We start from the raw sequence: 13,312 nt of genomic DNA on the forward strand, positions 1-13,312 counted from the left end.
GGAGAGATCCTTCCAGGGTTCATGTGGGACAGGTAGCGGTTGTAACAGTCCTGCTGGTTTTCCTGTTTGTGTTTTTGTCCACAGACAGACAGAAGAGGACTTTACATAGCTTTCAATATCCCTACCCATTTTAGGCCACCAGAAGTCCTTGGCCACGTTCTGAATGGTCTTGTAAATCCCAAAGTGTCCCGCTGTGATGGAATCATGGCACTGGCGTAGGATTCTGAGCCTTAATTCTCCTTCTGGCACATATCTGGCTGTTTTGAACCATAATAGTCCATTCCTCCAGTGAAAGGTTACTTCTGAGTCTTGACTTTGTCCCGTCTCCTGCCCATATTTTAGTACGTCTGCATCTTCTTGTTGTGCCTTTTTGAGTTCCTCTTCCCACGAAGACTGGCATGATCCCAGCATTAATTTCTCTGGCGGGATCACGTACTGAGGCTGGTCCTCGGATTCACTTTCTTTGTACTGTGGCTGTCTGGATAAGGCATCAGCTCTCTGGTTTTTGGCTTGGGCTTGGTAAGTGATCTTGAAGTTAAACCTGGTGAAGAACTGGGACCATCTTATTTGTCTCTGGTTCAGCTTTCTGGCAGTTTGGAGGCTTTCCAGGTTCTTGTGGTCGGAGCGCACTTCGATCTGATGAGGGGCCCCCTCTAGGTATTGTCTCCAGTTTTCAAAAGAGTCCTTGATGGCCAGCAGCTCCTTCTCCCAAACTGTGTAATTCTTCTCTGCAGGCTTTAACTTCCGAGAGAAGTACGCACAGGGGTGCAGCTCCTTTCCTTCTTGGTCTAATTGCAGAAGGACCCCCCCCCCCGATAGCAAAATCTGAAGCATCTGCTTCCACGATGAAAGGGCGGGTCGGGTCAGCAAAGTGCAGAATGGGCTCGGAAGCGAACCTTCTCTTCAGCTCTTCAAAGGCCTGGGTGGCGTTCTCTGTCCATTGAAACTTCTTTCCCCTTAAACAGTCAGTCAGAGGAGCTGTCAATTTGGAAAACCCTGGAATGAACTTTCTGTAATAATTGGCAAACCCCAAAAACCGTTGTACATCCTTTTTGGTGACAGGTTGGCCCCAGTCCAATATACAGCTTACTTTCCCTGGGTCCATCTCCACGCCTTCCGCTGAGATTCGATATCCAAGGAAGTCTAGAGACTTGAGGTCAAATCCACATTTCTCTAATTTAGCATACAGGTGATTTTCTCTCAGTCTCTGCAACACCGTCTTCACATGCTGGTCGTGGTCTTCCTGGTTCTTTGAGAACACCAGGATATCATCTAAGTAACAGATTACATACGTGTCCAACAAGTCTCTAAACACGTCGTTCATGAATTTTTGAAAAATTCCTGGACTTCCACAAAGTCCGAATAGCCTGACCAGGTATTCATACTGTCCGTAAACGGTCAAGAACCCTGTTTTCCATTCATCTCCCTGCTTCATTCTGATCAGATTGTACGCTCCTCTCAAATCCAACTTCATGAAGATTTTTGCAGAGCGCAGTCGGTCCAACAACTCTGAGATCAGGGGCAGCGGGTAGCTGTTGGGGATGGTGATCTGGTTCAATGCGCGATAGTCGTTACAGGGTCTGAGTTCCCCCCCCTTCTTTTTCACAAACAATAGTGGCGCTCCAGCAGGGGATTGTGAGGGGCGTATGAATCCTCGCCTCAGGTTTTTATCCAGGAATTCCTTCAGGGCCTCCCTCTCATTCTCTGTGAGAGAGTAGATTCTCCCTGATGGAATGCTGGCTCCTGGCACTAGATCAATCGCACAGTCATAAGGGCGGTGGGGGGGTAAAGTCTCTGCCTCCTTTTCATCAAACACATCTTTGAATTCTTCATACTTTGGCGGCAGGGTCACTTGCTCGATCTCTTGCACTGCCCCCGCTAAGGTGTTCTTGATTCCTTCAGGTTGACAGTTCTCCTGGCAATATTGTGAGGTGAACCACACCACCGCCTCCTTCCAACTTATTGTGGGTTCATGCTTTGCTAGCCAGGGCATTCCCAGAATCACCTCAAAGTTCGAGAGATCTGACACGTATAGCGAAATGAACTCTTCGTGCCTGGGGATTTGAAGTTTCACTTCCTCTGTGGCTTGTATCACCCCTCCTGACTTCAGGGGTCTCCCATCGATAGTCTCCACAGCTAGGGGAGCGTTCAGTTTCCACCGGGAAATTCCATGACGCTTGACTAACTTTACATCAATAAAATTTGTGGAGGCTCCACTGTCAATTAAGGCAGTGGAATTAAACACCACTCCTCTGGAAGTTGTAATCCGAATAGGCAAGACCAACACCCACTTTGAGGGAGGTTGGATCGTTGGGGGGCCTTTATACAACGCTGCCCCAGTCCACCGGCCTGCACGTGGACTGGGTGTTCTAGTTTCCCGACGGCTCAGCTTTCCCCCCTTTTAGTCCACAGTCTCTGGCCACGTGGCCCGGCTTTGAACAATAAAAGCATAAACGTTCTCGGCGGCGTCTTTCCTTTTCTTCTTCCGACAGTCTTGGCCTAGCCCCTCCCTGTCCTTCAGCTGCATTACCTGCCATTCCTGCAGAGGGAAGGGTCTTGCTGCGAGATGCCGAGGCTGAGTATCTCGGGACCTCCTGCTTCCTTTCCAGGCGCCTTCCTTCCATCCGGTGATCTATCTGTAGGCATAGCCGGATGAGCCCTGGTAGGTCAGCGGGGGGGGAGGTCCTGGCCAACTCATCCAGGATTTCAGCATTTAATCCACTCCGGTACATAAACATCAGGGCGGCGTCATTGTAACCAGTTTCCTGGGACAGAATTTTAAAAGCGTTAGTGTACTCGGAAACAGTCCCTTTAGCTTGCTTCAGAGCGCCTAGTTGCCGCGCTACTGTTTCAGCTCTTTGCGGGTCTTGGAACATCTCGGTCATCTCCTGTATAAATCCTCTGTACCTTCTTAAGACAGTATCTTTTCTCACGAGATACGGAGTCACCCATTTTGCAGCTTCTCCCTCCAGGAGGCTAATCACGAAGGCCACTTTAGCCCCATCGTCTGGAAACTCCATGTGCCTGACATCCAGATATAACTCACATTGAGCCACGAAAGTTGCCAACTGATCACTTTGTCCCGCGTATTTTGGGGGCAATCCAATGGGAACCTTTACTGCGGCAGCTGGAGGGGCTGTTTGCATCTGGTCTATCGTGGCCTTCAAGGTTTGATTATCCGTCTTCAGTGCCTTGACTGCTGCTAGCAGGGCTTGGACATCCGTCTGCAATTCAGCTACCTTAGTCCTCAAGAGTTTCACTTCTTCCGTCTCAGAAGTGGGGTTCGTCCCCCCCGCTGCTCCCTTTGACATCTTGTCCCAGTCAAGTGAAGAGAGCGTTGAGGGTGATTTAGGTGGCTCTGTCAACCTGTCAGGCCCAGGATGCGACTCAGGAACCAGACCAGAGGTTGTAGTTAATTCGTGTTTTATTAGAGTAATGTCCAACAAAGACTGCGCTTTCTCATGAAGCAATACAGGGATACAGGTCCTGCGACATTGGGAGAAAGTTGACAGAGCAAGGGGCTGCTTCCCGCCTGTTCTTTAAGAAGGGGCTAAACGGGCGTGCAACCTTTCGCTCCTCCTTAACTCCCCCTCAGGTACTGCCCGCCTTCCCCCCCTTCTCTCCTGTCTTTTCAACCGTCTGCGTGTGCGTGGTGAGGGGGGAGGCATCACCTCCTCCTCTTCTGAAGTGTCCGATTCCCCTATGGGTGATAAAGGAGCAGCTGAGGGTAAACCATCTCTCCGCCTTTCTGCTGTGATCAGCCCTCCCTCTTGCTCTGAGCTGCGGAGAAGGGAGGGCCTGGGAATGTCTGGGGGGGATTCTAAAACTTCAAGGCTCTCAGGCTCCCCGTTGCTAGGCGACCCTATCTCTGGCATGTCCTCTGTTTCGGCTTCGCTCCACAGAGGGTAAGTTCCTCCCTCCTCCCTCTGCCAGCCATTTGAATCCTCTTCTGACAACCCCCCAGGAGCCCAGCTCATCCTCCCGACACACGCACACAATGGGGAAGGTGCGAGACCGCTAATTACACTGCCAGGAAAAAAAGATGCTTTTCTTTAAAAAGCGCAGCGTGGCCAGGGCTAGATACACGCACACAATGGGGAAGGTGCGGTACCGCCAAAGTGCACTGATGAAAACTAAGCCTCAAGTAGTGGTGCACATAAGGGGATACACACAATGGGGAAGGTGTGGTATCTCTTGACTATAGGTCATTCTAAAGACACAGGTCTCACATGCAGAAATACTTTAGAATAGGGGAGCCTAAATTAAGGCCCAACAGGGCTGAGAGAGCAGCCGGGACGAAACGCTGCCTTATAGGGCCTCAAGAAGCCTCAGAAAGGAAAAAACTTCAAAAATGCAAAAAACAAAATGGCGGCCGCGATATCGGGGTTGCCTAAATAAGACCCCAGGAGGGCTGAAAAAAAGCAGCTGAGCCTAAATAAAGCCCCAACAGGGCTGAGAAGGCAGTTGGGACAAGAGGCTGCCTTATAGGGCCTCAAGAAGCCTCAGAAAGGAAAAAACTTTAAAAGTGCAAAAAACAAAATGGTGGCTGCGATATCAGGGTTGCCTAAGTAAGACCCCAGGAGGGCTGAAAAAGCAGCCAAGCCTAAATAAAGCCCCAACAGGGCTGAGAAGGCAGCCGGGACAAGAGGCTGCCTTATAGGGCCTCAAGAAGCCTCAGAAAGGAAAAAAACTTTAAAAGTGCAAAAAACAAAATGGCGGCCACGATATCGGGGTTGCCTAAATAAGACCTCAGGAGGGCTGAAAGAGCAGCCGTAGGCCAAAAAACGCTGTCCTGGGGCGCGGGAACGGGTGGAAAGCCCGCGAGGGAGCCGCAGCCTCAGCGAAATAAGGCCCCAGGAGGGTTGAAAAGGCAGCCGAAACTGAGCGGGGGGGGATCCACAGCCGCGGGACCCCCACCCGACAAAAAAGCGGCAGCCGCCGCTTAAGTAGCCTCAGCGACGCACCCCCAAACAATCCCAAACGGGAAAACAAAAAGGGGAAAAAATAACACCAAGGAGAGATAAGGAACAATATACTAGGAAAAAATAAGAAAAAATTGCACACCCTCCGAACATCAACGTGGAGAGGGAAACAAACAGGTGAAAAAAGGTGAAATGGAAGAAGGAATAAAGACTTATCTATCGCTCTGTCCAACAATTTAACCTGCCTCGGACGAAGGCAAGAATGAAGACTGGAGTGGGAGGGGCCCGAGGCCCAGGTTTTAACTCTAGTGCATTCTTGCCTTCGGACGCTAGATGGCAGTAGTACCCAATCTGATGGCAGGCTACCTGTGGAAAATAGAGCTTTCTTGTTCAGATCTTGCTAGATCTTGGACTACTTGGTAAGTTGATATCAAGGACAAACAACAAGGGAAACTCCTTTAAGTGCTGCTTGTAAGCTTCACTGAGGTTTCTGGTAGGTCAGTCTTGGAGATAGAAAGTTCTGTTTTTGGTCTGATCCAACAAAGCAGTTCCTATGTTCTTAGTTAAAACACACTTGCCCATTAAATCCCACTGATGTAACTGACAATGGGAATATATGCACATAAACAGATTTTATTTATTTATTTTTATTTATTTGATTTATATCCCACCCTTCCTCCCAGCAGGAGCCCAGGGCGGCAAACAGAAACGCTAAAAACACTTTAAAACATCATAAAAAGACCTCAAAATACATTAAAACAACACTAAAAACATTTTTTTAAAAAGCTTTAAAAACATCTTTTTTAAAAAAAGGATTAAAAACATATTATTAAACAAAACATATTAAACGCAATTCTAACACAGACACAGACCGGGACAGGTCTCAACTTAAAAGGCCTTAAACTTAAAGATTTGGGGATTTTGTTTGTTAACTCATGCTACTTCCAAGGGTGAAGACAGATAGAATACAAAAAGGGAGCTCAGAGTGCATCTGTGAGTTGTGAGGGAGTGCAGCTTAGTCCCAGTTTCTTAACTGAAACAACAGATGTGCATATCGTGAAATGAATGCTAGCTTAGCCACCAGATTTTCCCCTTCTCCCCAAGCTTCAAGCACACTGTCTGTATTAAAAAAAACTCCATCCATTTTTAAAGGTGAAAAACTGTTCTGGGGATTGTACAGGCCAAGTTGATAATACCAACCGGTGCTTCTGCACAGCCAGCGCAGGAACATAGGAAACAGTCTTCTACCAAATAAAACCATTGGTGTATAGACATAGGTTTTGTTTACTACACTGACTGGCAGCTGCTCTCCAAGATTTCAGACTATAATCTTTCCCTGCCCCACCAAGAAATGCTGGGATCTTCTCCATACGAAGCATGTACCACTGAGTTACATCCCTTCCTAGCTTCTTTTGCAAACTAGCTGAACATTTCTTTTAAGAGTTTGTGTTTAGATTATTACAGAGGGGGTTCTTCCATAATGGTTCCACATTTCTACAAATGTTACATTTGTCTTCACCTAAGACAACTAGGTTAATTAGTTAAACAAAAAGGGCAAAAACCCACTAAAATACAACACATTAAGTAGCTGCAAAGAATACAGCTGCAACAAGAAGAACATCACTTAAATATGTATTCTAATCATCATGCTAGGGATATATATCCTTATATTACTTAATTTTTCTTTTTTACTTTCACATTTTAAAAACGTTCATATTTTTAAGGTTTTGGATTTTTACAGTTAGAAATATAAACATGAAATATGAACGGTAAAATAAAATACAAGGGGAAAAACAGCAGAAATAGACAAGATACATTTGGGCAAGATGATACAATTCACTTCCGTTTTTATTAACCACAGTTTATCATTATGTCCAAACCCTAAATTTGGTTAATCATAACCATAATTTGTTTCACTACTGTACAGGAAAGCCATGTATACGTATGGTTCCCAGTTATGGATTAATCTGCTTGGAACAAGTAATTGTCTTTTTGCCTATGTTATCATGTAAAGCACCATATACATTGATGGTGCTATATAAATAAAATAATGATTTACTGTAAGAGGTTTTTTTCATTTTGGTGTTTTTTATTCCATTTCCATTATGTGTCAGTCAAGAGGAATCAAAAAATGTATTGTTCCTTCCCATTTTAAAGTTCTAATATCTTAACAAAAAAGAATGAATAGGAAGTTGATCATTATTTAATTAACAAAAATTGTGTCTATGATTCAACAGACTGAGCTGACTTACGATGGCATGGTAAAAACAATGCTTAGCTAAACTTTGCCACTGTTGATTAGCTAGAATATAAAACTAAACATATAGAGGCTATTTTATTTATATGAACAAAAGAGGCTTGGACTAACAGAGAATATGCTGGATTACACACAGTAGAAACTACAGATGCAATCTGCGCTCTTCTCACATATAAAATATGGCATTCTGGAACATACTCAAGGTTTTTGGCATGGAAATTGACTTCTCAATGTAAAATAACAGTAAAATGTGGATGCCTTAAACTTGAACTGAAATACATTTTGCATCAAGACACTTCTCTGATTGAGGCTCTCATCTTATCAATATGCAACTTCCAAAAATCTGAGATAGTTACAAGAAGCAGACAGAGAGGCAAAGACAATACCAGAGAGGAGAAGGAAGAAACTTCAATTGAGGGAAGCAACAGCAGGTGTTTGGTTTTTTGGAATTTTATGAGAAAAGTGAGAAAATATTGATGGTATGTGAAATAATTTCATGCTAGGAAAAACATCCAAAATCATATATACACACTTAAATGGTTAAAATCTGCATAATTTTCTTTGAGTGGAGGATTGGGGTTTTCAGTTTCAGACCATCTGGAGTCATAAGCCAGAAGAAGCACACATGGCAGAGGATAGCAGGTCTTAGAAATTAGTGATGATCATTTAAACAAGCAGGATATTTATCTGTTGCATGAAATATTTTTAGAAAGATGAATAAATAAAACATGGAGGGCAAAAGGAAGGGGAGGAATGCATGGATAGAAGTTTGCAAAACCAGTAATGGTGACCCTCTTCTGTATGCACAGAAGAGATTATACTGGGAAGATATTTCTCAATGCAATTGGTGAAAGCATTTGCTTGGGCCTCAATATTTTTTAAAAAATATATCCTGGGTCTTTAGAGGAAAAAGCAAACAAGTACAGCATTTGGATATAAAATATGTTTAATTAGTTGTATATATTTCCGTAGAGTATCATAAAAAGTAAAAATAAAATAAAATAGACAAATCAAGACAGAGGGATGTAATTCAACTTTCTCTATAAACCTTAACACTTTATATATTGTTTTCCATCTGGTACCTTCTCAGAGTTAATCTAGAAGTGACATTATTCCTGCAATTAACCATTGTATGGTTGATTATTTGAACATAAATGGGAACTGTGTGTTTGTGTGGATCAGGCCCACGGGGGAGGCAAAGGACTAAAGACATATCTATGCTGTAGTCCTAATCTGGACCTGCCAGTTGCTACTGAGAATGAACACTGTCCTGTCAACGTTGGCCCTCAGACAAGAGTAGAGATGTGAAGGCTTGGGGAAAAACCGGAAAAATTCAGGACAAAAATAGGGTCTTTTTTGCATTTTCCCCAAAGCTGTTCTTGGTTCCCCCCCCAAAAAAATTGGAAAAAATGAAGAAAAAATGGATTATGGAATGTTTTATTTTAGCATGATGAATAAAATGTTTCACTGAATCTTGGTCCCCCCTTTTACTCAGTTCTTTTTATGGGAATGGATGCTTTATGTCTGCTTGACACTGTGGAGGACTAGCGGAGACATAAATAATTTTCTTTGTTATTAATGTTAATGGTTTCTTGTTTTTTTTAATTGTTTTTTGCCTGCTCCTCATAAACTGGCAAAACGAAAGAGGTTCCTTACAGTTCAGGTGTTCCTTACAGTTCAGGATCTTGTAGATCCATTTGTTACTAAAAAAAAGTAAAAATTTTAAAAAGTAAATTCAATTTGTAATAATTGTTTGAATAAAATGTTCTTTTAATATACCAAATGTGTTAATTTTATGCCAAACCAACTTGTACATAATTACATTTTATGTTCCTGAAGTAACAAAGTGACTTTCAATAGGTAAAAAGTGCTAATATTGCACTTCCCCCCTTTTTTCTGAAAATTTCTATTTTTTTCTGGAAAAAAAACAGAAAAAAAGTTTTTTTCCATGGCTTCAGAATTTCCAGAAATTTTACATCTCTACACAAGAGGCAGAGAGGCAAGGAGCAGAAAACATGAAATACTGCTGTTTGCAATATACTATTCCCATTTCAATAGAATGGTACACCTTTGATGACCAGATGATGGCAACAAACATCAAGGGATGGCTGTTTCCATTATTCCCTATTTTCTAAGTTTCTAAGGTCAAAGTACATATTATGCTTAATGTGTAGTGTGCAATGACCATCTATTGTTGTTCTAAAATTAATTACAGCCACATTGTTGGGACCACAGCACACAAGGAGCAGTGATTATCCCTTCTTCCCACCTGCAACACCCTAAACGTGGCAATGAGGACAATAGCAGCTTTTTTAAAAACTCAGCCTTATGGTTTAATAATTACTGGTACTTCATACTTGATTGTTTACATATGGTTACACACTGCCCTGATATTTTATGAGATGCTGGTATATAAATACTTTAATTAATTGTTTAAGTGATTGATTGATTGATTGATCGATCAATCATGTGTGTGTGTGTGTGTGTGCATATGAGAGGGCTTTTTTTAGGAGGGTCACAGCTGGGTAAGGAAGAGATAAACTTCACCTTCCTGCATGCTGCAGTCCCAATAACAATCTAGGCACATGTTTGTAATTAATTTAAGAAAAGCAAAGAGACTTAGCTGTATGCTATGCAATAAGTGTAACATGCAATAAGTGACCTTGAGGCATCTGGCAGGCCACTGATGGAACAGAATGCTGGACTACAGTGACTTACCTGGCAGTTTTTCTATCCCAGCCTTCTTCTGAAGAGCTTAGAGCTCTGTGAGGGAGGGAGGCGTAGGGATAGTGTCAAACCCAAGACTACCTAACGAGCAACACAACCAAGCTGGAATCTGAAGTTGGGTTTACTGTTTCCTGTCTATCCACTGAGCAACACAGGATGACCTTCTGAAAGGTTTACCAAAGTCAGTGACAGAAATTCAGTTCATATCTCCTACCACTTCCACACCAAACAGTGAGCCACAGTGGAAACAGCTGGAGAATTTCACTTTCAAGAGCTTCTAAATTTCATACTTACTCTTGGTCCAGCTCCTCCAATAGGTCCAACAGGTCCTTCTTCGCCCTAAAATAAAATCAGGTTAGCAATGAGAGAGATTTTAAAATTGCACTTAATGAGTAGGAGTCATATATCCAAAATGGCAGAGACAGGAACTGATTGCTGTCCAGACGTTTTTGGACTCTCAGCTCCCAAAAAGTAAGGCCTATGGTCATTAATGATGGAAATTGTAGTCTGATAACATTTAGAAACCTATGGTTCTCCACCTCTATGATAACACCCATCATGTAGAATTTACAAACCAAGTATTTGATTAGGTGTTTTTACTGGGCTGCTCCAAGTAAACAGATATTCATTCAATCACTTATTTATTTGCTTGTTTATTACATTTTATTTATTTTATTTTATTTATTGTTCAATTTATATCCCACCCTTCCTCCCAGCATTTATACCCTGCTTTTCTTTCATCATAGAACCCAAGGGGGCAAACATGTGGTTCCCAGGCAGTCTCTCATCCAGGCACTGGCCAGACCCAGGCATGCTTAGCTTCAGCAAGGTGGTGGCCTCATATGCCTTCAGACCATAGATGCTACTTGTACTAAATGGCCATGTTCAGATATCCCCCCTATTTCCTGATCAGATATTTTGCTTTTAATATCTTTTAAAAACTATACTTATGTTGAAAAAAATGTATGCACTCCACAACTTATATGGTTTCCTTCAATTTATGCATGCACGTAATTCTTCAGAATGCAAAACTAAATAAGTTAGTATTTATGCAAGCTGCTAGATTCAGCTCATCTAAACAGTGCATGGAAATAACAGAAATAAGTGACACAGTGATGTGTAGCAACCTCTGCTCAACACCTGCCAAAACTGAATGTTGATATCTTTGCAAACAAAAGCAACCACATAAGTAAAAATGGAATCAACTTTCAAGAAAAATGATGTGACACCGAGGGAGCAATGTTGCTTTCTTACCTCAACTCCTTTGGGGCCTGGTGGTCCTGGAGGCCCTCTGTCACCTAGAAATCCCTAAGTAACACACATCAAAAATATTTAGATTAATGAACAAGCGTGTTAGTCTAGACAGCCTAGAAAGAATTATCTTGCAAAAGCTGACAGTCTTCACTCTTATTTTCTTAAGGTTTTCTTTGGGAAGCCTGAAGTAGTAAATTCGTGACCATTTGAATTTCTTTGTAAAACTACAATGTGTATACAATTGTCTTCATGTGCATTCCAGTTATGCAGAACAAGGCATATAACAATGGAAACCTACTTATAGTGGGGAGAAGCTGATAACCATTTCCTGCTGATGGCACTGACCTGAATTACTTGTTTGTGATAATCCATATTTTCCCATTTTAGGTGCGAAATAAGTGGGGGGGCATTTTGAACACAAAAACAGCTTGCAGGGATACAGTCTCCACTAGCATTGCTGCAGCAATCAAATTTACATCTCCACAAGACTGCAGTTCAATGGTTATACAAAAATCAGGAGACCAATCACAGATCTCGCAGTTTTAGCCTTGTTTGAATTCACAGCCTGGAATTATAGGAGTGTTCTGCAAAAATTATTTAAAGTTTCAGTCTGCCTCACTTCTATGAAGCAACCATAAAATATCCAGCTGTGTGTCTACTCTAAGAACCATAAAAAGTTGCTTATCTTATATTTTTATGAATTCAGTTGTTAAAATGCTATTTAAAGAATGTAAACAACCTCCATATAAGCCTTTCATTTGTTCATATGAATATAGTCATGAAAACATTTTAGCAGTTACATTTTATCAATATTTCCAAAGATCTCTGACAGCTAAAGCCCACTCAGAATTAAAATTAGAGGCACAGGTTCTCTTTTGCCTTCACAGTGTGAAAAAGGCAGAATTACCACAAGAGGAATTGTACCCTACTTTGTTTTCTGCAAGTAACTGTTCTGAGCACGCCTTCTTATCAGAAGGAGGCGGATCTCTGCAGTGACTTATGCAGAGATGCAACAGAGAGTTTCCTCTAGAATTGGGTAATTCTGCTGCATTTGTGCATTGTGAATTGTTAAATGATCTAATTATACTTGCCAGAGACATGAAAAAACCTATCACAGCAGAAACTTAGTGGAAGAAGTCTGAAGCAGAGACAAAATGAGAAGCCGTCTTTGATGCATTAGAACTTAATGGTTTGCCTGCCCTAGCAGAGGGTCTTGGAAGGAGGGAGGACCTGTATATTGAATCATGCATAGATGCAGCTAGCAACCTTCTTCGGGAATGGGGACTTTGAACTTGCAGGTGCCTTTAAGCTATTTAATTAATGCGTTTCTTGTGGCATATCAGCAGACCTCTCCGAGCACACTAATGTGTTCCACTGCAATTTTGGCATTGCTGCTTTATATAATTCAGCATACAATGTAACTAAGTTCAATGTAACCAAGTTCAAGGTTCTAGTTCTGGTGTACAAAGCCCTATACAGCTTGGGACCAGGACACCTGAAAGACCGTCTTATATACCCTGTCCATCACTGCGCTCTGCAGGTGAGGGCCTCCTGCAGATACCATCTTATCAGGAGGTCCGTTCTGCACAACATAGGAAACAGACCTTTAGTGTGGTGGCTTCTACCCTGTGGAATTCCTTCCCCTTAAATATTAGGCAGCTGCCATCTCTGTTATCTTTTCGGCGCCTATTGAAGACTTTCCTCTTTCAACAAGCCTTTTAAGTTGACCTATCCCAGTCTGCATCTGTGTTGGAACTGATTTTAATGTGTTTTTTTAAAAACATTTTTCTAAACAATGTTTTTTAACTCTTTTTATTTAAGATGTTTTTAAAGCTTTTTTAAAGAATGTTTTTAAAGTTGTTTTAATGTATTTTAAGGTCTGTTTTTATGATTTTTAAAGTGTTTTTACTGCTTTTGTTTGCTGCCCTGGGCTCCTGCTGGGAGGAAGGGTGGGATATAAATTAAATAATAAAATAAATAAATTTTATTTATTTGTTTGTTTGTTTATTATTTAATTTGTATCCCACCCTTCCTCCCAGCAGGAGCCCAGGGCGGCAAACAAAGCGCTAAAAACACTTTAAAACATCATAAAAACAGATATTAAAATACATTAAAACAAAACAACTTTAAAAACATTTTAAAAAACAACTTT

General features: G+C 41.9%; 1 protein-coding gene across 1 annotated transcript in view; it reads right to left on the reverse strand.

The window, feature by feature from the left end:
* The window catches only part of COL24A1 (collagen type XXIV alpha 1 chain), a 333,005-nt gene that overhangs the window by 202,293 nt on the left and 117,400 nt on the right, over positions 1 to 13,312 (reverse strand). Inside the window, exons 21-22 of the mRNA XM_061633547.1 lie at positions 11,161 to 11,214; positions 10,201 to 10,245 (exon numbers count right to left, since the gene is read on the reverse strand). Of these exons, the coding sequence (XP_061489531.1) occupies positions 10,201 to 10,245; positions 11,161 to 11,214 (99 nt within the window). The remainder of the gene's footprint in view (positions 1 to 10,200; positions 10,246 to 11,160; positions 11,215 to 13,312) is intronic.

This window comes from Rhineura floridana, chromosome 6, assembly GCF_030035675.1.
Source record: "Rhineura floridana isolate rRhiFlo1 chromosome 6, rRhiFlo1.hap2, whole genome shotgun sequence".
Lineage (NCBI taxonomy): Eukaryota > Metazoa > Chordata > Lepidosauria > Squamata > Rhineuridae > Rhineura > Rhineura floridana.